Raw genomic sequence first — 27,387 nt, forward strand, 5'->3', positions numbered from 1 at the left:
GGACGGCCCCCCGAAGATCCCATTTTTTCCCATAGACTTTCATTGGAAAATTTTAAACTTTTGCCACTCGTACAGCTTTGTAGTTAAATTCGCCAAACTTGGGTCACTTAGTCATGGGGTCAACCTGAAAATTTCTGTCACATTTTGGGGACTCAAACAACCAATCAGATTTTCCCTATTGACTTCAATGAGAAACCTTTCAAAAAGCTGTCATTCTCACAGTATTTAAGCCACAGCACCCAAACTCGGCAGGGTGGGTCAGTGTGTGACAAAGGTTAAAATTTATTAAAAGTGGGCGGAGTCTACAATGGCCAATCAAATTTTAGTCAGTTGTTTTAATGGGAAAATTTAAAACTGCCGCTGATCTTACACTGTTAATGGCAGGGTCCCCAAACTTGGTACAGTTGGACAATTTAGGATTAGGATTAAACTTCAGAAAAGTGGGTGGGGCCAAAAACAACCAATCAGATTTCTTTGATTTCAATGGGAAAATTGAAAAATGCAGAAAAATGAAAAATGCTGCCATTATTGATGTCAGGGGCTTCAAATATCAGAAATCAGGTCATAGGTTACTTCCACTTCAAAAATGGAAAAAGTGGGCGGAGCCAACAACAACCAATCAGATTTTCCCTATTGACTTTAATGAGAAAACTTTAATTGCTGTCATTCTTACAGTATTTAAGCCAGAATACCCAAACTTGGCTCCGTAGGTCATTGGGTGACTGGGGTCAAAAATTTATAAAAAGTGGGCGGAGTCTACAATGGCCAATCAAATTTTAGTCAGTTGTTTTAATGGGGAAATTTAAAACTACCGCTGATCTTACACTGTTAATGGCAGGGTCCCCAAACTTGGTACAGTTAGAAATTTCAGCCATTTGTTTAAATGGGAAAAATTCAAACTGCCGCTGCTCCGAGACTTTTATTGGCACAGTCTTCAAACTTGCCGCAGTTGGTCACTGGAGGACTGGGATTAAAATTCAAAAAACTGGGTGGAGCTACCAACAGCCAATCAGATTTCAAGCCAACATCCTGTGGTTTCTTCAGAAACGACACTATCTAGTTCCTTTTATATTTCTATTACCACTTGCACTTGGCACACTTGCCTCTGTCTGTATTTTACAGTTCAATGGCTATGTGCATACTTTATGCGGCCATCCCAGATCTTTGGGTGGGGTAGTTTGCCTTGTGCTATTTGTACATTTTTTTCATTTTTCTTTCTGTGCATGCAACATACATACCAGTACATGTTATTTTGAGTGAACGTACAGTTCTCACAATTTTCATGCTGATGTATACCTAGGGCTGTGACCTCTTTTTCCCTGCCAGCTGGGTGTTTGGGAGAGAGGTTGTATCTGACCTCCTTATATGAGGTCTCCTCCCCCTCCTGTACACTTGTGCCTTATGTCTCATATAGTATTTGTTATTTGATCATGTCTTAATAAATTACATATATTTTATATGTGTGTCTCCCACTTTTCTTTGGGGTTATTGGTTTTGTTTTTAGGTTGTCTTGTAAATACCGCCCAGTTTAGGCGTCTGACGTCTGTAACTGTAACGATTGTAACTGAGATTTAAGACTGTGTACATCACATCATTGTACTAGTTGATGTAGGCTGGATGGGCCAAAATGTGTCCTAATAATATATACTTTATGATGCAATAAAGAGCATAAATGGAAACACCTTGCTTGTGCCAGGATTTCGTTACACTGTGGAGATTTCTCCTTCCTGCTGTGCTGCGCACGAGGATCACGTGTTGACTAGCTCACTCTACACACATATAATGTTTGTCAGTACAAAAAACTACACCCTTTTTGTGCTCCCAGTAGAACGAATGTCCCCATAGTGGCACCCTTATAATGTCTGCCAGTACAAAAATGCTCCTTATTACAGCCGCAATGTCCCCATAGTGCTTTCTCCAGTTGCAAAATAATGACCCCCACCCCATTGTGGCCCAACAGCATGCTGCCAAATAAAAATAATAAACTCAAATACTTACCTCCATCCTGTTGTTAGCGATACAGTGCAAGACACAGAACTCTTCTAGTCTGTGCCCTGAGCTCTATAATGATGACACCGGCCTCTAATAGGCTTTAGTCCTAGTTCCTGTAGCCTATTAGAGGAAACGGTGGGCCAGGGAGACATCGCTACTGTATTGCTGTCCTGAGTACAGATATGTACTGATATGTAGTTGAATATGTAGAGATGAGCGTTTCCACAATGGAAGCGCTCATTGCCCATGTCCCTTTCGCTGTCCCCCTCTGGCCCCTACCAGGTGCTGCCTGAGGCAATCGCATCACCTCGCCTCATTGGCGATGCACCGACCTGGTCAGAGGGGCTACCTAATCTACACCCATCTTCTGCTAATATCCTTGTGAAATTTTGAGTTATTGGGCATTTATGGAATAAGCGAGATCTGTCTTTCTGTACTATCATCTTCAGTCATATTTACTAAAATAATATGGTAAGCATTGTACAGAATTCGGTTTCAGCAAATGATAAAACCAAATGTAAAAAGTAAACTAAGATATTGATTTGCTATTCCACTATGTTTTTGACAGTGATATTTTATTTCAGTGTAGTTCCTGTTTTATTCATCTGCCCTGTATTATATTATGGGAACACAAAGGAATGCTACAGGAACAACAGCTACAGGTAACACCATGGTATTGACTGCTTTATAAATACTGCGGAAAGGCTATAAAATGACTTATTGATTTATATGGGCATTCAACTAGTAAATAGTAGGAGGGAGGGAAATGTGTGAAGATGTTTGATAAGTACTATGAACAGATCAAAGAAAAGGGGATCAAATTGGATTCATATCACAGGAAATAAGACCAATGCACAATCAGGTAAAACACCAGTTCAGAAAAGCATGCCACAAAACAGCCAACCACACACACCTACCATTCATGAATAGAAGGTGTGTGTGAGGACCACCTTTAACTTATACTCCATGGGTGGATATACCATTTTTGTAGCCTGTATAACTGCAAAGGGGTCTTATAGAAAAGTCAAGAAACTATAAGGGGCAGTATACTAAGATAAAAATACTATTTTAATGAAAACTGGGAGATAAAATGACAGCCCCACAGACAAACAACACGAAAAACCCATGCGCATTCGCCAGGCGCACGTGGTAGTGCCCCACCAGGCGAAATGAGCAAAAGTTAGGAGACGAACACACACATATATATATATATAGGTGACGGACACGTCTGATGATAACAGAAGGCGGGCAGAACAGTATGGAGACCAAATAAACTGGCCCTATTGCCTCCCTGCTTGTCCTAAGTCACCCTATAAACTATGTCCTAAGGACGGGGTCCAAAAAGCCCCGCAAGGGGTGGCCCAGACAGGAACTCTCTCCCTGTTAAATGACCCTGATCAGGCCCTAGCAGAGGGGAGAGTATCCGTCCGAAGGAATGGCATATACAGCAGAATGCAAAAAAATGAGTAAAAATACCCCACTCAGTCACCCCAGGAAGGGAAAGGAGGGTGGGAGAATACTCATGTGTCCCGACGCGTTTCCTCACTGGATGCCCCAAGATTCATCAGGGGACACGGGGCAAGAATGGCAGTTATCCTATTCAGGCTGGATAGCCCAGGAGCAGGGAAATGGCCTGCGTAAATACTTCAGTCCTGGTGTGGCTGAGTGTGTATGGTTGGCAGCGGTCAGCGTACAGCTGTGTATCCACCTTCACAGCTAGGACCCAGGGTGGTGGTGTCCGCTGTGTTGGGGTGACCGGTCTTATAGAAAAGCAGGGCCCACAGCACTATTAAATGCGCGGAGTGGTATTTGTCGCTGCTCCTCGGCATATTTGCCGGGTTGCAGCCGAATCTTCCCTGGCCACCATTATAATGAATGGGTCTGGATGGAATTTCAGCAGGGCATGGTTGCGCCTGGCAGGGATGGATCTGACAGGTGGTTTCTGGCCGGAACCGTCTGCCAGATCTGTTTCATGCATATGTGAAACAAGCCTTAGGCCTCTTGCACATGAACGTTTTTTTTTTCCGTTTACGTTCTGTTTTTTGCGTTTCATATACGGAACCATTTATTTCAATGGATCTGCAAAAAAAACGGAAGGTATTCCGTATGCCTTCCGTTTCCGTATTTCCGTTCAGAGATAGAACATGTCCTAATATTGTCCGCATAACGGACAAGGATAGTACTGTTCTATCAGGGGCTAGCTGTTCAGTTCCGCAAAAAACGGAATGCACACAGACATCCTCCGTCTTTTTGCGGTTCCCGTTTTTTGCGGATCGCAAAATACTGAAAAAGCCATACGGTCGTGTGCAAGAGGCCTAATATTGTGGGGGGAAAAATCATTCCAGCATTGTGGTGCAATTTTGGATCAAACTTTGGCATCCTTGGCACACCCATTTTTTAATAAGTCATGCCCTCTTGCAAACTAGGCACAGTGGCTTTCTCTAAAACTAGATGTGCCAAATTGTTAAAATTTTGGTGAAAGTTACATGAAGCTCTAACATTTGGGTGGTGGATTATGGTCCACTTTCTGAACACATAAGGGTCATTTTTAGGTGTATTTCAGGCTTAAATTGCGGCGCAATCGTTTGTTGCGCTGCAGTCTGCGACTTTTCCTGGTCTAAAAAAGTGGACGGGGAAGGGGACAGGCGGGTCGGCCCGTCTCATTCATCATTTTCTATACCTGTTTTAACTGTAGATAATGGTCTAAATGTGAGCCAGCTAGGAAGCTGTCTTACATTTAGAATTGGCACTGGATGCGCCAAAGTTATGGAGAGGCCGGCGCCTCTTCATAACTCTGGCAGATTCACCGCCAGCGCAGGGGCTTTATTAAGACCAGCATCTAAAACACTAGTCTTAATAAATGTGCCCCATAATGCTTAGCATACTTATACCTACATTACATACAGTTGAAATCTTAGGCTAGGCTTACGTGTTGCAGCCATGTGGCAGTGCGATTTTTTTTAAATGATGCTATGAATGCGCAAAAAAGCTACAATGTCTAAACCTGGATTCGGGGGCTATTTCCTAGCATTCCAAAACACCACCCACTAGTGGGAGCTCCTTAGGTATGCGATTTATACAATTGTTATTTTTAGCAGTAGGAGCTCTAGAAATCAGTAAGTGATGTGCTCCCCCTACTGGTGGATGCAGACTGATTCAAGCTGATAGAAGAGCAACGTTGACTGAAATAACCACTCGTTACAACCGAGGTATGCAGCAAAGCATTTGTGAAGCCACAACACGCACAACCTTGAGGCGGATGGGCTACAACAGCAGAAGACCCCACCGGGTACCACTTATCTCCACTACAAATAGGAAAAAGAGGCTACAATTTGCACGAGCTCACCAAAATTGGACTGTTGAAGACTGGAAAAATGTTGCCTGGTCTGATGAGTCTCGATTTCTGTTGAGACATTCAAATGGTAGAGTCCGAATTTGGCGTAAACAGAATGAGAACATGTATCCATCCTCTGATGGCTACTTCCAGCAGGATAATGCACCATGTCACAAAGCTTGAATCATTTCAAATTGGTTTCTTGAACATGACAATGAGTTCACTGTACTAAAATGGCCCCCACAGTCACCGGATCTCAACCCAATAGAGCATCTTTGGGATGTGGTGGAACGGGAGCTTCGTGCCCTGGATGTGCATCCCTCAAATCTCCATCAACTGCAAGATGCTATCCTATCAATATGGGCCAACATTTCTAAAGAATGCTATCAGCACCTTGTTGAATCAATGCCACGTAGAATTAAGGCAGTTCTGAAGGCAAAAGGGGGTCCAACGCCGTATTAGTATGGTGTTCCTAACAATTCTTTAGGTGAGTGTATATACACTCACCTCATACAATTGGGACGCTCGCTGACTTGACGTCAACACTGATGACGTTGCAGGGACCGCACAGCGTGATGACGTCACTCGTCAGAGCGTGTGAGAATTGGCGCATTTTCTTCAATCAAGACGGGCGTGACGGCCTCTTTGCTCTCAAATGGATGGGATGAGAATGTTTCAGTTTTTTTTTTTACCGCCATTTCAGGAAATATTGATTCGTTAGCACGAAGCTCCAGGAAATTCGAGTTTGTGGTGGATAAATTTTTTCCTGAAGTTCGGATCGAAGTCAATTCATTTAACTTTGATTCGCTCAACACTAATATTAACCTACTCAAGAACTTCAGCGACATTACATATTAACCAATAACCATATTTTAGAGCATTTATTTACCCCCTAGCTCACCAGGGAAATTTGATATTAATACATAAACCATTCTAAACCACTAATGATAATACCAGAAATATCACTTATCTCCTATGTTTTAAACTAAACACTCTGATAGATGTAGGACACTGTCATGTTCACCGTCTTATACCTCCCAGGGATCTGACATCAGCAAAATCTTTGCTTTTCATATATTTCTATTAATTGCAATGAGTATTAAAGTGAGACAGTGTGGCTGACCTGGATTCTGCCGTGATTACAAAAGAAAATACTGCAGTGTGTGACTCTTACTATCTAGACAACATGGCAAATCATCAGAGTAGCCAAACCATAACTGGATGTGTGACTCCAGTTAAAAGATGTATGTCTGTACAGTGAATGACACCCCACATCACGCTGTGTTCTTTACTGACTCCATGTTTCTCACAGCTGTTTGGTGCTGAACATCGGATCCCAGATTACAATGGACCCCGACGTTTCTAGCAGCTGTGCAGCCTTACACACTTACAGCACTGCTGTCTTTATGACTACATTTTGCCTTTCAACCACAGGAATATTAGTAAGTATTTACAACATGATTGTCCTATGATGCTGAGTAATCGAAATCCACATTTCTTCCTATTTTAAGTATATCCATATTGGTACAATATATGACCTAACAAATAAAGGAAAAATAGCAGAGAGAAAAGAAAGAAGTAAAAAAAAAAAAAAGAAGCTATATCAGAGGCTGTGATAATTTTACGGATATTGACATTTTCAGACTGTGCCTGTTTATTCTTAAAATGTAAACAGGGTATCTCCCAGAGAAAGAGAACCCTCTCGTAGCACCACCTTCTGGAAGTGGCCCCCCACTTATTGTGTTTCAAGGCTTGTTAAAAAGTCATACATTATTTCATAGGAGTCATATTTATGAAGGTGGCACTAGGGAGAGGATTCTCGTTTTCTGCGCGATACCTCTTTGCATATTATTTTCCCATGAATCATCGCCACTAAGTCTCAATAAACAGCTGGTCTCCTTAAGGAGAGCCAGTACCTCCCCTAATCTTAAAGAAGTTTTCCAAGATTTGAATATTGATAACCTTTCCTCAAGTTAGTGTAATCAGTATCAGATCGGTGGGAGTCCAACACCCGGCACCCCCGCTGATCAGCTGGTTGAAGAGAAGGCCGCGCTCCATAATTACACCTGCTCACTGCTGCAATGTTGGCGGCAAGCAGGAAAACAATGAAGGGAAGGCTGCACTCGCACAGAGCGCTGCCTTCTCTTCAACCAGGTGATCGGCGGTTGAAGACCCCCAGTGATCTGATATTGATGACCTATCCTGAGGATAGGTCATCAATATTAAAATTCCAGAAAACCCCTTTAATTTGTAAAGCAATCTGTCTGGTTATTTGGTATTTATAAAGGTTGTTGCTATTATACCAGAGTAATAGATTCTTTTAAACAATGAGTATAATCCAAAATTTCCCTAGGCGTCCCCATCAATTGTGGTAAACAGTGATGGTCAGTCCGCAGTGTTTGCCAACGAACACATGCGGGCTGCCATCTTGACTCATCCGTCCGGCGATGCACAGGTAAGCCCTTACCTGTGACAGGAGCTGGTCTGAAATCAAATGCGGTCACCGGGAGCAGGCAGTTCCGAGAACAGCCGCCGGGGGCCTTCATCGGGCTGTTCTCGGAACTGCCTGCTACCGGTGACCGCATTTGATTTCAGACCGGCTCGTGGTAAGGCACAGGTAAGGGCTTACCTGTGCATCGCCGGACGGATGAGTCAAGATGGCAGCCCGCATATGTTCGTTGGCGAACACTGCGAACTGACCATCACTGGTGGTGGTAAATGTTTCCTTAGCATTCCTAATTAAATATCTGAAATGCTTCTCTGTGAAAACAACTCATGTGCCTCCTGTAAATCAAATAAAACAAGTTTATCCCTCAGGACTTTAGAACAGGGAGACTGTGGGTGAGTGGTTTAAGCGGTTGTCCACCCAAATAAATTTAAATGCAAAAAATAAAAGATTTTTTTCCCCTCAGTTTACCAATCCTCTGCTGCTCTCATGCCAACACTTCATAAGTCCCTCAGCAGCCTCTGTTCACCCAATGAGTGGCTGTAGCTGTCTCATGTTGTCTCGACACATCATGGTACGAGCTTGGTGAACAGAGACCAAAAGGGGACCATGGAGGTGTCGGCCCAGGAGCGGTAGGGTATTAGTAAGGTAAGTATTACTACTTTCGTTATTTTATAGCACTGTGAGCTTGACAACCCCTTTTATCACCCATGGCTACAACATAATATTTGCAACTTAACAAAAATTCTCTAACTGTTGTCACACTTTGTTAACTCATAGTCATAACCTGTATATTTTATCTATTTCTAGGTCATATTGGGTTACATCTGTCAGTTATTCAGAATGATACAAAAAGACTCAAGATCACTACAAGGCCACTGGGCTGTCATCACTGTTACAAGACATACCTTTCTACTGTTTCCCTCTATCTTTCTTTTCTGCTGCTTACCAGGTCAGTCTGACATCCCCGAACATTGTCGCCCTCACAAAGGGTAATATGCCATTTTAGTCATATTTTGATACCGACAGTGTGATAGTTTTGTACCACAACCTTTATAGTACTGAGCTAATTAGTTAAAGGGGAACCACAGATCAATTTGACTAATTTCCTCTTATTTAAATGTAATTTACATAGTGTTCCACTACCTTATAGTGCTACTAGACATTCACTCCAGGTATTACTTGGGGAAATTTACATATATATATTTTTCTTGCTCCTTAGAACGCTATTATATATGAATGAAAACGTCCTGTCCTTTCCTACAGTACTACCATATGTCCCGGTTTTAACAAAAAATAAAGGCGTTTGGGTGACATCACCTAAGTATCAAAATTCTATCTGTTAATGTACATCCGCATGTACCAGGATGACTGTGGAATATCTGGACAGATAGATGGTTGAAAAATCCACAGCAGAATACATTTAGCAGAAAATCTCATCCACATTCTGCTGAATCTGCAGCATATCAATTTCTGCTGAGTGCAGATTTATTGCATATCCGCGACAAAATTTGCAGGTGTGGAAACTCATTTGAAAAATCAATATATTCATCTGCAAATTCCCTGCTGCTCCTCTCCAGATTTTTCTGTGGTTCCCAGCTGGATTTTGTCTCCCAGACTCCAGCAATGATGGTTTGTGTCTTAACAAGGCTACTGCAGCCAATCATAGGTGCAGCAGTTGTATAGGTTGACAAGTCATCACAGGGGACCATGGAAATAGGAGTATACCACTTTTCGCCATGCTACACTGTTACTATCATTTCGGTAGAAGTGGGTGCTATTGGAACACTGTAGAAACGTGAGCTATGCTGTTTCTATAGCTGTCTGCCTCTGACCATGAATGCTGTGCATGTCTGTCCACTTCTCTATTCACTTCTATGGGATTGATATAGAAAGAGCTTTGTCCTGTGGGTACGTGATACACACTTTTCTTATGAAAACCCCTTTAAATGTATGCATTGGAATATAAGATGTAATAGTTATCTTTTTTTTATCGCAGTTGTTACACTGACCTTTGTTAACATGAAGGAGGTAACTGATGGCTACCAAGTACTGTGTTATATCCAGGTGAGTTTATAAGAATGGCCTTCAGCTTAAAGGAGGATTTTAGTTTCATGAACAGCCGTATACAGCATGTGTTTGCTGCAGCCAGTCACTAGCATAAGCAGAATACAGCATGAAACGTTGAAAGCTAGTAATTAGTCACAGTGACTAGATTCCATATATAGCTACATCAATCCTACAGCCTAGACATACAGACTAGCTGCAGCAATCAGGTGATGACTAGAGTGGTAGCGGTGGGAATGGTGGGAATGGGGGGGGGGGGGGCCTTTAGGTAGTGAATATCCAATCTTTTATTATTTTATCTAGAGGCTCTGTGGATACTTTTAAGTTTGGACAACCCCTTACAGGGATTTTCCAAGATTTTTTTTAACTGATGATCTATTCTATGGATAGGTCATCAGTATCTGATTGGTCGCGGTCCGACACCTTTGACCCCTGCCGATCAGCTGTTTGAGAAGGTATCGGCGCTTGCAGTAGTGCAGCGCCCTTCTCGAAGCTTTGCCTAGGCCATCTGGTGTCACGTTTATTGAACACATGGCCTAGGCGCAGCTCATCCCCATTAAATTGACAATGTATGGCTCTGTGCATGGTGAGCTGAGAAAAGGCTGCGGCCATGAATTTTTTTATTTACCATAGTGATTATTTTTTTTCTCTTTTGGCATCGGACATAGCGTATTCACACAAACCATTTATATGGCCATGTGAATGGTAGTTGTTACAGATGTGGATTTGCTGTGCCACTGAACAGATTTGACTTTGAGCAGGTCCTAAAAACGTTATCCTGGCAGCCCTCTGGTCTTCACCTTTTAATACCTATACTACAGGGAAACCAGGCCACTACCTCCTGGAGTAGTCTCTGTTCAGTGACTGCTGACCCACTGAGGAACAGGTAGAGGTCAGGTTAGGTAGCAAAGGGTCAAAACCAGAAACCGGTAGAGGTAGGTACATGGGCTGGCAAATTAGACTCTGGTTCACCTTGGCAGTACATTAGAAGAGAGCCTAATGCTCAGTCACCTTCCCATAGGGGAAAGTGCCTTAAATACCTTAGGGGGGTGAGCTGTTGGCTGGGGATAATTGAGAAGCATGGATACTGGCCCTGCAATAGCCAGAAGAGGTGTGCGTGCATTACAATGTGTAGAGAGGCAGAGCAAACAAGCAGAAGGTCTCAGCCTACGTGGAGTAGGCAAAGCCATACTGCTCTGCCAGTTGTGCCTCTCTGGAGGGAATAGGAGGATGCCAGCAGGCACAGACTGCCAGGGAGACACCAGAGGAGAGATAGTGAACACTCCAGCAGCCGTACCTACAGGGAGGAGAGAGGTGGCGGGTACAAACCACCAGCATAACTAGTTGCAATACTTGGATCTCCCATGGTCCTAGTGGAATGAATCACCATAAGGCAGGGGTGCACAGGGGCCACATGCGGCCCTTGATACCATTCTGTGTGGCCCCCAACCATATAGTGACGGACATGTATGTCTATGTCTTGTTGCTGCTCACATGTATTTTTCATGTATTTCTCCCATTAGATGGGAGAACTGGAACTAGACATTTAATGGTATATGCTGTGTGTTCAATATGCCATAAATACAGTATTTCAGTTGATAATTAGTGTTGAGCACAAATATTCGAATAGCGAATTTTTATCGCGAATATCGCCACTTCGAGAATTCGCGAATATTTAGAATATAGTGCTATATATTCGTTATATCAAATATTCAGAATTTTTTTCCATCTGAACACGATTCCTCTCTGCTTCTTGCTTGTGGGCCAATGAGAAGGAAGAAATGTCAAGTTTACAATAATACTTAGTGCACCAATCAGTAATCTGTAGTCAGACCTGCTAAAATGTGAAGTTGCACGTAGTGCAAAAATATATTCTTATTACTGCCGATTAGCGCAATCGCGAATATATTGGAGCACTTGACTCTATCTGCATATAAAGCTATTCTAATGTTCTGCCGTGCCAACCATTTTCTCCAGTCTCAGGAAATGTATACCAGCTTGAAAAATGTAGCCAAAGTGACCCACGCCTGTATTTCGTGTTACAAATTTGCATTACGGATTTTTACATTGCCGATTTTTCGCATTCAATAAAATAATCTTGAATTCTCGAAATTCGCGAATATATGACGAATATTCTACAAAATATTTGTGAAATATTGCGAATTCGAATATAGCCCCTGCCACTCATCACTATTGATAATACCCCTTTAAATTTTTATTTCGGCCCTCGTCGTTGGTTCGGTCTGGCAATGTGGCCCCCAACCAGGAAACGTTGTTCACCCCTGCCATAGTGCTCGCCCTCCTTTTAAGAAATTACCATTAGTTTACTTCAGCTGGCTTTAGAGGAAAATGTTATTTACTCAAGCTTCTGTGACTATATCCATTTGGATTTTACCCAGATTTTTTCAAATCCCTTTTCTCGTGGTTTTCCAAAAACATTATATTTAGAAATGGTGAACTAAGCAAAATGACATGTTTGCATTGGTACAGATGTCTCTCATAGAAATGTTTTTATAACATTGCCACTCATGACTCAAGCCGTATACTTAGCACATTCTGTGGTTAGGAGAAAATAAGATCTGGAGTTTTATATACAGTACAGACCAAAAGTTTGGACACACCTTCTCATTCAAAGAGTTTTCTTTATTTTCATGACTATGAAAATTGTAGATTCACACTGAAGGCATCAAAACTATGAATTAACACATGTTGAATTATATACATAACAAAAAAGTGTGAAACAACTGAAAATATGTCATATTCTAGGTTCTTCAAAGTAGCCACCTTTTGCTTTGATTACTGCTTTGCACACTCTTGGCATTCTCTTGATGAGCTTCAAGAGGTAGTCCCCTGAAATGGTTTTCACTTCACAGGTGTGCCCTGTCAGGTTTAATAAGTGGGATTTTTTGCCTTATAAATGGGGTTGGGACCATCAGTTGCGTTGAGGAGAAGTCAGGTGGATACACAGCTGATAGTCCTACTGAATAGACTGTTAGAATTTGTATTATGGCAAGAAAAAAGCAGCTAAGTAAAGAAAAACGAGTGGCCATCATTACTTTAAGAAATGAAGGTCAGTCAGTCAGCTGAAAAATTGGGAAAACTTTGAAAGTAAGGGCTATTTGACCATGAAGGAGAGTGATGGGGTGCTGCGCCAGATGACCTGGCCTCCACAGTCACCGGACCTGAACCCAATCGAGATGGTTTGGGGTGAGCTGGACCGCAGAGTGAAGGCAAAAGGGCCAACAAGTGCTAAGCATCTCTGGGAACTCCTTCAAGACTGTTGGAAGACCATTTCAGGGGACTACCTCTTGAAGCTCATCAAGAGAATGCCAAGAGTGTGCAAAGCAGTAATCAAAGAAAAAGGTGGCTACTTTGAAGAACCTAGAATATGACATATTTTCAGTTGTTTCTCACTTGTTTGCTATGTATATAATTCAACATGTGTTAATTCACAGTTTTGATGCCTTCATAGTCATGAAAATAAAGAAAACTCTTTGAATGAGAAGGTGTGTCCAAACTTTTGGTCTGTACCGTATATATATATATATATATATATATATATATATATATATATATATAAAGGAAAAGTTGGCAGCACCGAAAATAAAAAATGAAAATAAACGGGTGCTATGTCCTGGGGCATAGGCTAATAGCCCAAAATACAAATGGAAAAATAGACAGCACTCCAAAGCTATAAAAAATAGAAAAATGCATTCACCCATGTGGAACAAAATAGCAGCAGAAAGGCTCTATGGATGAGCCAAAACATCGCTGCTGCTATTTTGTTCAACATGGATGAATACATTTTTCTATTTTTTTATAGCTTTGGAGTGCTGTCCATTTATATATATATATATATATATATATATATATATTGGAGAACTAATTGAAGAACACTAAAAATGGTTTTAAGGACAACCTGTTGTGTTGTTCCATACTACTGGATCTGAATATGTATAACATTGTAGTATAAGTTTTATTAGGTATGCCACTATTGCAAAGTGCCTAGGTACACTATCCCTCATAGACCTTTATTCTGACTCCGATTGTTGTAATAGCGATTTATCCCTAGTGAGACCTCTATGCCTGGACTGTATAGGCAGATACAGTCAGGTCCATAAATATTGGGACATCTACACAATTGTAAAATTTTTGGCTCTATACACCACCACAATAGATTTGAAATGAACCAAACAAGATGTGCTTTAACTGCAGACTGTCAGCTTTAATTTGAGGGTATTTACATCCAAATCAGGTGAACGGTGTAGGAATTACAACAGTTTGCATATGTGCCTCCCACTTGTTAAGGAACCGAAAGTAATGGGACAGAATAATAATTATAAATCAAACTTTTTCACTTTTTAATACTTGGTTGCAAATCCTTTGCAGTCAATTACAGCCTGAAGTCTGGAACGCATGGACATCACCAGACGCTGGGTTTCATCCCTGGTGATGCTCTGCCAGGCCTCTACTGCAACTGTCTTCAGTTCCTGCTTGTTCTTGGGGCATTTTCCCTTCAGTTTTGTCTTCAGCAAGTGAAATGCATGCTCAATCGGATTCAGGTCAGGTGATTGACTTGGCCATTGCATAACATTCCACTTCTTTCCCCTAAAAAACTCTTTGGTTGCTTTTGCAGTATGCTTTGGGTCATTGTCCATCTGCACTGTGAAGCGCCGTCCAATGAGTTCTGAAGCATTTGGCTGTATATGAGAAGATAATATTGCCCGAAACACTTCAGAATTCATCCTGCTGCTTTTGTCAGCAGTCACATCATCAATAAATACAAGAGAACCAGTTCCATTGGCAGCCATACATGCCCATGCCAGGACACTACCACCACCATGCTTCACTGATGAGGTGGTATGCTTAGGATCATGAGCAGTTTCTTTCCTTCTCCATACTCTTCTCTTCCCACCACTCTGGTACAAGTTGATCTTGGTCTCCTCTGTCCATAGGATGTTCTACCAGAACTGTGAAGGCTTTTTTAGATCTCGTTTGGCAAACTCTAACCTGGCCTTCCTGTTTTTGAGGCTCACCAATGGTTTACATCTTGTGGTGAACCCTCTGTATTCACTCTGGTGAAGTCTTCTCTTGATTGTTGACTTTGACACACATACACCTACCTCCTGGAGAGTGTTCTTGATCTGGCCAACTGTTGTGAAGGGTGTTTTATTCACCAGGGAAAGAATTCTTCGGTCATCCACCACAGTTGTTTTCCGTGGTCTTCCGGGTCTTTTGGTGTTGCTGAGCTCACCGATGCGTTCCTTCTTTTTAAGAATGTTCCAAACAGTTGTTTTGGCCACGCCTAATGTTTTTGGCTTGCTACACTGATGGTGACAGCTCTTTGGATCTCATCTTGAGAGTTGACAGCAACAGATTCCAAATGCAAATAGCACACTTGAAATGAACTCTGGACCTTTTATCTGCTCATTGTAATTGGGATAATGAGGGAATAACACACACCTGGCCATGGAACGGCTGAGAAGCCAATTGTCCCATTACTTTTGGTTCCTTAACAAGTGGGAGGCACATATGCAAACTGTTGTAATTCCTACACCGTTCACCTGATTTGGATGGAAATACCCTCAAATTAAAGCTGACAGTCTGCAGTTACAGCACATCTTGTTCATTTCATTTCAAATCCATTGTAGTGGTGTATAGAGCCAAAAATGTTACAATTGTGTAGATGTCCCAATATTTATGGACCTGACTGTATAATCACTGCAGACAATCCTTATCAGATAGCTTGAACTCACCAAAACAGAGTTTATCCGTGTAAGTTGCTTTATTCTGTAAGCCAGATAACAGAGTACAGCAGAACAGATTGATTCCGGTATTGTGCGGTCAAAAGATGATGCTTTCATAAGCATACATGAGAATAGATGTGTACCTGTACATATGGCTGGAGCAGTAGGAAGATACAGGACGTGAAGTACACAGAAGAAGGGGTGGAGCAATGAAAGGAAATTAATCACAGATATCAAAAACAAGAAAAACAAGTGCATTACCAAAAACGGCCACTAGATGGGAGCATATAACCAAATATAGAAAATATATCATATGAATTAAACTATATAGATTTTAACTGCATAGCCGCACACTCCCCGTCTTGCATTGAAAATGTCACTATTTAAACCATAACGGTAGTTATATAATTGCAAATAAACAACAGTACAATTTGCTTGATGTCCGAGGACCTCAAAAACATAAAGAGAACAGGCCTATAATGCAACAACTAAAATGTAAGACTTCAAGTGTATCAATTAAAGTTCAAACACGTTTCAGGCAGGATTCAGCAGCATAGGCAATACGTTCATTCTCCAAAGGGCAAGAGCTGAATAAGTTCCGTGATAGGCCTGATGAAAGTCTTTACAGTCCCTTGTCTTGCAACTTTCACCTCCACCTTGCGTACCTTACCGTCATCACTAGGAACGCTCTTCATAATAAGTCCCATAGGCCACTCGATTCTTTCGGCTTGCTGGTCCTTGAGCAGAACGAGATCTCCAACTTGTATGTTAGGACACTGTCGTTGCCATTTCCTGCGTCCTTGCAGAATGGAAAGATACTCCATCTTCCAACGATTGCAGAAGCGGTTGGCATGTTTTGTACTCGCTTCCATTGATCAAAGCACAGATTTCCATCTTTAAAGTTTCCAGGTGGAACAGGAACTAACCCAAGCTTCTGGGTAAGCAGGGTAGCTGGGGTAAGGATAGTTGGATTCTCTGGATCTGTAGACACCGGAACAAGTGGTCTTGAGTTGATTATGGCAGATGCTTCTGCCAAGAAGGTAGTTAGAATCTCGTGGGCAAGTCTTGTGGAGTTCAAGTCCATAAACATGGAGTCCAGTATTTTTCGTGTGATGCCTATCATTCTCTCCCATGAGCCGCCCATGTGGGAAGAATGAGGAGGATTGAAAATCCATGTACAGCCCTTTTCAGCTAAAAGTTCTTGGATTGGCCTAGAGTTCAGTTGTAACTCTCTAAAGGGTCCAATGAAATTAGTTCCACAGTCAGACCTCAGTGTTTTGACTGGTCCTTTGATGGCAATAAATCGTCTTAGAGTGTTGATGAAGCTTGAGGCATCCATAGATTCTATCACTTCAATGTGTACTGCATGCACACTCATGCAAGTGAACAGCACTGCCCATCGTTTACTATTTGCTTGGCCATCTCGAGTTCTCCGGGCTGTTACCATCCATGGCCCAAAGACATCCAATCCAACATGAGAGAAAGGTGGGTCAGTACTTAATTTGTCAGCTGGCAAATCTGACATTAGCTGTTGCTGATGTTTACCTCTTAATTTATGGCACTGAACAAAGCTGTGCAGCATAGCTGTAATTTGCCTTTTTGCTCCTATGATCCAAAGGCCGGCAGCTCTTATGGCACCTTCAGTGAAGTGTCTACCTTGGTGCTTAACCCTTTCATGGTAGTGCCGTATGAGCAGAGTGGTGATATGGTGGCGAGCAGGTATTATGAGAGGATTCTGTTCTTGTTCTCCCAATTCAGCCTTGTTTAAACGTCCACCAACTCTTAACATGCCATCATTGTCAATATATGGGTTCAGGTTAGCATTTGGACTGTTTTTTGAAATGTTCCTCTTGTCACGGATACATTTAACTTCAGAGCGAAAGACATCCTGTTGTACACTGTGTATTATGATCATTTCACCTTCAGCAATGTCCTTTGCTGAAAGAGGCTTTTGACACGCGTGCCAACTTTGACATTGGACATCTGTGGGCTGTGTGTGAAAGCAATGTACGATATGGACTAACCTTGCGATGGTGCGTACAAGATTTATCCACTTGGAAAAACGTTCAAAGCGTTGACAGCCCAAGATGTGTCTTTGTTCAGTTCTGGTGGCGAGGGTTGTAACTTCAGGACGAATCTCTGGATCCTTGTCAGGTTCTAGAAGACCGAAGACATCAGCCGTGGTCTCTTCTGTGTGATCCAGCAGGAATTCAGGACCTGTTAACCAGGAAGAATTTGCAAATACACTTGCAGACACTGGCCTAGTAGCATGATCTGCAGGATTAATTTCAGATGGGACATAATGACATTGTTCAGGTTTGGATGATTTCCTAATTCTTTCTACACGGTTGCTGACGTAGACATAGAAACGTTTAGTCTGGTTGTATATGTAGCCCAGAACAACCTTACTGTCTGTGTAGAATTTGGTTACAAAAACAAAATGGCTGCACACCATTATACACTGCTCAAAAAAATAAAGGGAACACTTAAACAACACAATGTAACTCCAAGTCAATCACACTTCTGTGAAATCAAACTGTCCACTTAGGAAGCAACAATGAGTGACAATCAATTTCACATGCTGTTGTGCAAATGGGATAGACAACAGGTGGAAATTATAGGCAATTAGCAAGACACCCCAAGAAAGGAGTGGTTCTGCAGGTGTTGACCACAGACCTCTTCTCAGTTCCTATGCTTCCTGGCTGATGTTTTGGTCACTTTTGAATGCTGGCGGTGCTTTCACTCTAGTGGTAGCATGAGACGGAGTCTACAACCCACACAAGTGGCTCAGGTAGTGCAGCTTATCCAGGATGGCACATCAATGCGAGCTGTGGCAAGAAGGTTTGCTTTGTCTGTCAGCGTAGTGTCCAGAGCATGGAGGCACTACCAGGAGACAGGCCAGTACATCAGGAGACGTGGAGGAGGCCGTAGGAGGGCAACAACCCAGCAGCAGGACCGCTACCTCCGCCTTTGTGCAAGGAGGAACAGGAGGAGCACTGCCAAAGCCCTGCAAAATGACCTCCAGCAGGCCACAAATGTGCATGTGTCTGCTCAAATGGTCAGAAACAGACTCCATGAGGGTGATATGAGGTCCCGACGTCCACAGGTATTGGTTGTGCTTACAGCCCAACACGGTGCAGGACGTTTGGCATTTGCCAGAGAACACCAAGATTGGCAAATTCGCCACTGGCGCCCTGTGCTCTTCACAGATGAAAGCAGGTTCACACTGAGCACATGTGACAGACGTGACAGAGTCTGGAGACGCCGTGGAGAACGTTCTGCTGCCTGCAACATCCTCCAGCATGACCGGTTTGGCATTGGGTCAGTAATGGTGTGGGGTGGCATTTCTTTGGAGGGCTGCACAGCCCTCCATGTGCTTGCCAGAGGTAGCCTGACTGCCGTTAGGTACCGAGATGAGATCCTCAGACCCCTTGTGAGACCATATGCTGGTGCGGTTGGCCCTGGGTTCCTCCTAATGCAAGACAATGCTAGACCTCATGTGGCTGGAGTGTGTCAGCAGTTCCTGCAAGACGAAGGCATTGATGCTATGGACTGGCCTGCCCGTTCCCCAGACCTGAATCCAATTGAGCACATATGGGACATCATGTCTCGCTCTATCCACCAACGTCACGTTGCACCACAGACTGTCCAGGAGTTGGCAGATGCTTTAGTCCAGGTCTGGGAGGAGATCCCTCAGGAGACCGTCCGCCACCTCATCAGGAGCATGCACAGGCGTTGTAGGGAGGTCATACAGGCACGTGGAGGCCACACACACTACAGAGTCTCATTTTGACTTGTTTTAATGACATTACATCAAAGTTGGATCAGCCTGTAGTGTGTTTTTCCACTTTAATTTTGAGTGTGACTCCAAATCCAGACCTCCATGGGTTAAAAAATTTGATTTCCATTTTTTTATTTTTGTGTGATTTTGTTGTCAGCACATTCAACTATATAAAGAACAAAGTATTTCAGAAGAATATTTAATTAATTCAGATCTAGGATGTGTTATTTTTGTGTTCCCTTTATTTTTTTGAGCAGTGTATATACAAACAATAGAGCTGTAAAATGGGGGTCATTCTAGATAAAAGTGGTACAATACCGACTATAAATGAGTATACATGAATAATGGAAGCTCTTAGCGCACATACGTGTCGGGCCCATCTACCAGGCGTCAAGGTGGCTTCCGCAGATGGGTCCCTATCACTAAAGAAACTGCCTCAATTTGGACTTACTTAAGCCTACAATATTCAGGGCAGTGTAGGAACCAGCTACAAACATATTCTGCTCAGAAGTCCCAGGTAGATGGGCGTGTCCAGTCTAAAAGGGGTGCCACCCCCAACATGTTGCAAGAAAATCTAGACTAAAACCTTTCTTGCAGCAATGTGTAGAATTTGGTGTCATCTATCTCAATGTCTAGCTCACGTAATATGAAATCTGCGATTTCTACAGCTAGCACAGTCCCATAAAGTTCAAGCCTAGGAATTGTGTGCTCAGTCTTAGGTGCTAACTTAGCTTTCCCAAACAGAAACCCTATGTGGGTTTGATTAGAAGAGTCTCTCGCCTTGAGGTAGGCAACAGCCGCTATGGCCTCAGTAGATGTGTCTGAGAAGATGTGAAGCTCTTTTCTCCAGCTCGTAGCAAGGGAAGCTGAGGTGTAGCAGCGTGATATATGGATTCCATCTAAGGCGTGTAGAGATTGCTTCCAGGACTCTCATCTTGAAAGCTTGTCAGATGGCAGTGGAGCATCCCAATCTTTAATAGACTCTGAGAGCTGTCTAAATAAGGCTTTACCTTGTATGGTGATGGGAGCCACAAATCCCATTAGATCGTATAGGCTGTTTACCACTGACAGAACACCACGCTTGGTAAATGGCTTGTCTGTAGAGCTGACTTGAAAACTGAAAGTGTCCTTTAATAAGTCCCACCGTAGGCCCAGACTTGGGTGGCATGTCCATTCCCAGATTTAAGTCCTTAAACCCTGTGGCATGATCTCCAGGTTGAAAGGCTTTCATAACAGCAACACTATTTGAGGCAATTTTGTGTAGTCTGAGGCATACCTTGTGTCCTTTGGAGCAGGTCTATGGCTTCTTTGTCTGTAGGCAAAGACTTAAGTCCATCGTCAACATAAGTCTCTCTCAACAAAGTGTCGAGCATCCGCGCCATACTCCTTTTCTCCATCAATGGCAGTCCTTTGTAAACCGTATGTTGCAACAGCGAGTGAGGGACTATTTCCGAAAACATGTACTTTCATGCGGTATTCAGTAATCTCATTGTCCATGTTGTTGTCACGGTGCCACAGAAACCTTAGGAAGTTCCTATGGTCTTCACGTACAATGAAGCAATGAAACATCTGTTCAATATCAGCAGTTATGGCAACTGGTTCTCTTCTAAATCTCATAACTACGCCTACAAGGTTGTTGGTTAGATTCGAGCCAGTGAGAAGAACATCATTTAGGGATACACCTTGATGCTTGGCACTGGAGTCAGAGGAAAAAAAAGAGACAATGGGATGTGCTGACTAACCCTCTTTTTTCTGGCACTGGAGTCAAATACTATCCTGATTTGTTTTGGCTTACGTGAATGATACACTCCGAAGAAAGGCAGATACCAGCACTCATCGTGTCTTTGAAGTGGTGGCGCTGGTTCGGCGTGATTATTGTCAAAGATCCTTTTCATAAAAGCGATGAAATGGTCCTTTATTTCAGGCCTGTTCCTTAGTGTTCGTTGAAGTGAGTTGAATCTGGATAAAGCCTGTTCACCATTGGTTGGGAGTTTGGCCCTTGTAGCACGAAGAGGTAATGGTGCAACCCAGCTGTTAGACTCATCCAGAAAGAATTCCTTATCCATTATTTTGATGATTTTTCTGTCTTCAACTGACAAGGCTATTTTGTTGTAGTAACATCAGGTACTTGGATGATGTCAAGAAGCTTCTCCTTTACTTCATAATGGTGAGGGCACTGTTTGAAGTGGGATGCATGTCCGTTTCCCAACACGTGAGTCTTGAAGGAGTGGATCTTAGATGGCGTACACATCCTGTCCAAGCATACATCGCCCACTATTACCCAGCCTACGTCAAGTCTTTGTGCATAAGGGGCGTCGTCAGGCCTATCGCACTGATCGCGTACTTTATGTACTCTGAGAATGTCCCTTCCTAACAGGACTAAGCTTTCAGCACTCTTGTCCATTGCAGGAATCTCATCAACAAGGTGCCTTAAATGAGGATGTTGATACGCAGCTTCTGGAGTGGGAATCTCTTCCCTTTCGACTGGTATCTGGTCGCATTCGACTAACATTGGTAGGGGTATGCCCTCTCCCTTGTTGATATGAGAGACCATGAACCCATCAACCCTTCTGCTGAAGGTCTCTACACGACCAGAACAGGTTCTGAGAGTATATGGTGTTGCGTGAGCCTCTATGCCAAAGATCTCAAAGAATTTAGGCTTAACCAGGGATCTGTTGCTCTGTTCATCTATTATGGCATACACCCTAGCAGCTTTCTCAGCATGACTCTTTGGGTATATCTTGACTAAGGCATATCTTGGCACAGCATTTGTGGTCCTTGCCTTCTCCACAGACTTCTGTACATGAAGAAGAGACATTATCTTTGGTTGGAGCATGACCTTGTTGCTCCCCGCCATGATTTGAGATGGGAGTGGAGGTAGGAAGCTGTTGTGGGTTGTCTGGAAGTGGAGTAGCATGCATGACTGTAACATGTCTGTCGCTACCGCATTCTGTGAACTTGATGACAACTTTACAGTCTTTAGCAAAATGGCTATAAGAAGCACAGCACTTGTAGCATATGCCAAGTTTCCTGGAGAATCTCCCTGCTCTCTTGTAAAGTCTTTGCCCTAAGCCCACGACATTTCTTAAGAGGGTGAGGCTTCTTGTGAATAGGACACTGACAATTAGGGTCTTTATCTCTGTCATCCACAACGCCCTGATCAATAGGTGAGGTTGCGAAGGGTGAGATGTCTGTCCTTTTAACAGATTTTGCACTATTTAAGTCTCTACGTTTAGCTGCTGTGTTATCATACCTTGATGATGGTGAGGATGAAGCAGGCAGGTTGGGTTCACTGAAGCTGAAGCTGGGATTGTTTCTCATCCAGGCTTGATCACTAATGAACCTGCAGAAGTATGAGAATGGAGGAAAGGATACATTATAGTCTCTTTTATATCTTGAGCCCTGTTGTGCCCATTTCTCTTGTAGGCCATGTGGCAGTTTAGACACCACTGGGTTGACACCATGAGCGGGGTTCAGGAAGCTTAGGCCAGGTAGACATGGGTCAGTCTTTGCTAACTCTAGCTCCATGAGGAGGTCACTTAGATCTTGGAGCTTGCGATAGTCTTTGTTCCCTATTTTTGGGAAGTTTTGCAGTCTCTTGAATAAAGCGCTTTCAATGGCTTCAGAGCTACCATAGGCTTGCTCAAGTCTTGCCCATGCAGCAACAAGACCTGCATCTGGGTGGTCAACATGTACTGTTCTGAGTCTTTTAACACAACCTGCAGATTCTGGTTCCAGCCACTTTATGAGCAAATCAAGTTCTTCCTTAGCAGTAAGGTTGAGATCAGCAATAGTAGCCTTGAAGGTTGATCTCCAGGCCCTCTAGCTCTCTGGACAGTCGTCAAACCTTGAGAGGCTGGTGTTAATGAGCTCACGGCATACCATGTATCTGGCAATGTAATTCATGTCTAGTCTCTCACTCTTTGGTGTCAAAGTAACTTGTGGAACCCATTGGGTGTGAATGTTCTCTGGTGATGTAGGGTGAGGTTTACCAGGGTAAAATGATGTTGCATGAGTGTTTAACTGTGGGGTAGTCTCTAAGGCTTGTGCTGGCTTTGGTTTGAGCTGAGGCTTAACACCGGAAGCCACCTTGCTGTTGACATGAGTTGATCCGGTTTGCTGCATAGATGTACTTGCGTTGTAGACTTGAAGAGGCTCAGACATATAGAGCCGAGAGGTCTCTGCATTAGGAGTCAGAACAATGTTGTTAGTAGGAGGTACAGGAGATGACTCTATCTTTGCAGATGCTATGCTTTAGAACGTATTCACTGTGGTGTTCAGCTGGATCTTCCAGTTCTGCTGGGATAAGGCAGTCTGAATTAGTACTTTGACCCATTGCTTGTTCAAGGACTTTCAGCCTTGCTAGGGAAGCTGCTTCCTCCCCTTCCATTTGCAGAATCTTTATTTGTGAATCTGCCTCTGCTTGGAGAGCTTTGCTTTGAGCTTCCATCTTGGCTTGATAAGCTGCTATCTCTGCTTGTTGAGCTGCCCCTTGAGCTTCCATCTTTGCTTGACGAGCTGCCATCTCTGCTTGTTGAGCTGCCCTTTGAGCTTCCATCTCTGCTTGACTAGCTGCCATCTCTGCTTGTTGAGCTGCGCTTTGAGATTCCATCTCTGCTTGACGAGCTGCCATCTCTGCTTGATGAGCTGCCATCTCTGCTTGTTGAGCTGCCATCTCTACTTGTTGAGCTGCCGTTTGAGCTTCCATCTCTGCTTGCTTTCAGGTAAAGGAGCTTTGCGCCTTTTTTCATTCGGCATCAGCGCGGGCCTCTATTAAATTGTCGCTTAATATTGATCTTCTGGAACAATAGGATCTGGAAGAAAGTGCGCTTGGTTGTGGTGGATCTGTGAGATCGAGTAATGCAGAGTTCTGCCTTAAACTTTTTCCCTTCAGGGACCCTTGGACCCGGGATTTAAATTATTTCGGTTCAGATAGCCAGATGGCTAATGGATTCCCGTTTGCGGTCTATTTTAAAATATAACGTTTATTTACTATTCTTTAAAAATATATACGGGAAGACAAAAAAAGAGAAGAAAAGGAAATGTCTTAAAATTAAAGTGCACTTGTGCTTGGCAGCAATCAATATTTTGTTTGTTGGTAATTTACTGCTTGTGTTTGCAGTCACTCATTCTTCATGTAACTACCTCTCTATCCTAAGGAATAATTCCTGATCTACTTTCCTCCTCCGGGTTTGTGGAAATATACCCAGATGACAGCTCCCTGTCAATCCTGCATCGGAGAGACACTAATATATATAGCTATGTTCCTTTGTTCAACTTCAATGGATAGAGGGTTGCTGTTTGTATCGGCTACAGCCGGTGTCTGCAGCTCACCGGGAGCCGAACACCAAGCACACACACTCGCTTAAAACCTAACTAGCAGCTCCCCCGACATGTTTCACCACGGATGTGGCGTCTTCAGGGGCAATGGAGCTACTATCAACAAGATCGCCAGGTGATTTAGCATTTATATATCCAGTGGGTGGGTCTTTCCCTCCCCACTCTCCAATGAGTTGGCGGCGATCCTGTGATAGTCATATAGTTAAGCCAATAGGATCCATCTCTACGTCTGGTCTGGCACCAAACTGACCAGTATTATTGTCAGGTATGCACCTGCGTACGAACTCTTCCCCACATACTGCCTACCTGTTCCGGCTGCAGTATGTCTCCTACCAGAAGGATTCTCCGTACAGACGTTAAGTATGTGCACATGCGCACCACACTCCATCTCGCTTCACCGTCCTTTGTCCCCACTAGGCATGCCCACACACTTAGACCATCAGGCCTACAGAGCCACGATCCAAGTTACCTCTGCGCATGCGTCCACACTCTATGAATCCTAACATCTTCCGATTCTGCTCTCCACTTCTTCTGCCAATTATAAGTCGGTGCGCATGCGTTCTAAACTCTATCAGTGTTTCATTTGTTGTTGCTCCTGCTCATGCCCACGGACATAGTCTCAGAATACATGATTCCCCCAAGGGCGCATGCGTCTATGCTTTATTGATGTTTCATTAGTTTTTACTCCTGCGCATGCCCTTAGACTTAGTCTCAATTCTCCCATGATCAAACCTTTAAGCATTTTATGTCCCTATTAGTTGGAAATTGCTGATATATAATTTCCACTACGTATGTTCTTTTTTGAAGGGATTTTTTTCCCCCCTATATTTTTCTTCCTGTTACATTTAAGGGACACCTGACTTAGTTTGCTTATTCACCTTTTGCCTTAAACTTAGCATTTTGCATTGCGAAATCCCTTTGTTGGTTCAGTGCATTAGTCCTGGTCAGTTCTGTTGAAGAATCCTCTATATTAGAGTCCTGCAAGAAGGCTGAGTATTTTTCAGACAGCTGCTAGTAGCGTACATACACAGCAAATAGGTGATTTATAGAGTCTCTTATTTCAGCTGGTTGATCATTAGAGTATGTCAAAACTGACATGTGGTGTGAGGTTCAGTACCTTAGGTATGACAGATTACTGGAGAACTCATCTCTAGTGGCTTGATAGTTTTCTCTGAGTTTCTGTGTTTATTTTATTTGGGTCTTACACTTTGTTCAGTAATATCTGCAGAATCTGCTCCCTGTACATCTGCCGATTCAGAGGCATGATGTATCTGCGTTGGTTCAGCCATAAAAGAGTGTTCAGAGCCTTGTCTAGACATTTTTTACGGTTTTGCGAAAAATTGTACTGTCTCTTTAAGAAGACGAACAGCAGCTTAGACAGTTGAGTGCAATGTAGAGAAACAGTTTTTAACATTCACTTGAAGTGTAGTAAGCTTGTGCGACCATGTGCTTTCACAAGATGGCACTGAGCTTGATTGCAGATTAGGCACACACATATACACAGCAGGCTGTAGGAATTCTATGCATCTTTTGACTATTCTGACTCCGATTGTTGTAATAGCGATTTATCCCTAGTGAGACCTCTATACCTGGCCTGTATAAACAGATATAATCACTGCGGACAATCCTTATCAGATAGCTTGAACTCACCAACACCGAGTTTATCCGTGTAAGTTGCTTTATTCTGTAAGGCAGATAACAGAGTACAGCAGAACAGATGGATTCCGGTATTATGCGGTCAAAAGATGATGCTTTCATAAGCGTACCTGAGAATACATGTGTACCTGTACATATGGCTGGAGCAGTATGAAGATACAGGAAGTGAAGTACACAGAAGGGGTGGAGCAATGAAAGGAAATGAATCACAGATATCAAGAACAAGAAAAACAAGTGCATTACCAAAAACGGCCACTAGATGGGAGCATATAACCAAATATAGAAAATATATTATATGAATTAAACTATACAGATTTTAACTGCGTAGCAGCACAACCCTAGTCTGTTGATTGGGAATACCTAAATGGCTGGGTATTTAGGTATTCCCCATCAGCAGACTAGGGTCTATGAGGCATAGTGTACCTAGGCACTTTGCTATATTGCTGCATTGTGGAGTTCACACCACCAGTGAGACTTGTGAGCTTCATTTAACCCCTTTAGCCTCACCAAACGGCACCTGATATGACCCTCCATTATATATTATACTTCTTTGAGCACCTTTTTCATCTTAATGATCTGTATAATGAAGTAAAAGCTAAGTTTTATATTTCCTAAGAGTTACCAGCTCACCAGTATTAGTTTGAATCTTACTCTCTGGGTAGACCTGACACAGAGACTGGGTGTCAGAATACGTATAGTATGCCACTATTGTTTGACTATACAACGTTCAATTTTGCGTCTTTTTGAAGCCGGAATTCTAGCATGGCTTGATAAATTACCCCAGGATGCTTCATGATATTTATATCTCTTGTGTGATGGATCCAGCACTGGGCGATGGCTTCAGTTATAGACCAATGTCTTCTAAAAGAACAAATTTGAATAAATACAGTGCTGCCCATAATTGTTCATACTCCTGGCAAATTTTGACTTAAAGTTACTTTTATTTAACCAGCAAGTCATTTTTTGACGGGAAATGACATAGGTGTCTCCCAAAAGATAATAAGACAATGTACAAGAGGCATTA

The 27,387-nt window shown here is 42.8% G+C and overlaps 1 protein-coding gene across 1 annotated transcript in view; it reads left to right on the forward strand.

Moving 5' to 3' along the window:
* TMEM116 (transmembrane protein 116) overlaps positions 1 to 27,387 on the forward strand; it is a 78,874-nt gene that overhangs the window by 44,508 nt on the left and 6,979 nt on the right. The window contains exons 7-10 of the mRNA XM_040416056.1: positions 2,577 to 2,654; positions 6,639 to 6,768; positions 8,583 to 8,724; positions 9,772 to 9,839. Of these exons, the coding sequence (XP_040271990.1) occupies positions 2,577 to 2,654; positions 6,639 to 6,768; positions 8,583 to 8,724; positions 9,772 to 9,839 (418 nt within the window). The remainder of the gene's footprint in view (positions 1 to 2,576; positions 2,655 to 6,638; positions 6,769 to 8,582; positions 8,725 to 9,771; positions 9,840 to 27,387) is intronic.

The sequence above is a fragment of the Bufo bufo genome, chromosome 2, assembly GCF_905171765.1.
Source record: "Bufo bufo chromosome 2, aBufBuf1.1, whole genome shotgun sequence".
Classification (NCBI taxonomy): Eukaryota; Metazoa; Chordata; class Amphibia; order Anura; family Bufonidae; genus Bufo; species Bufo bufo.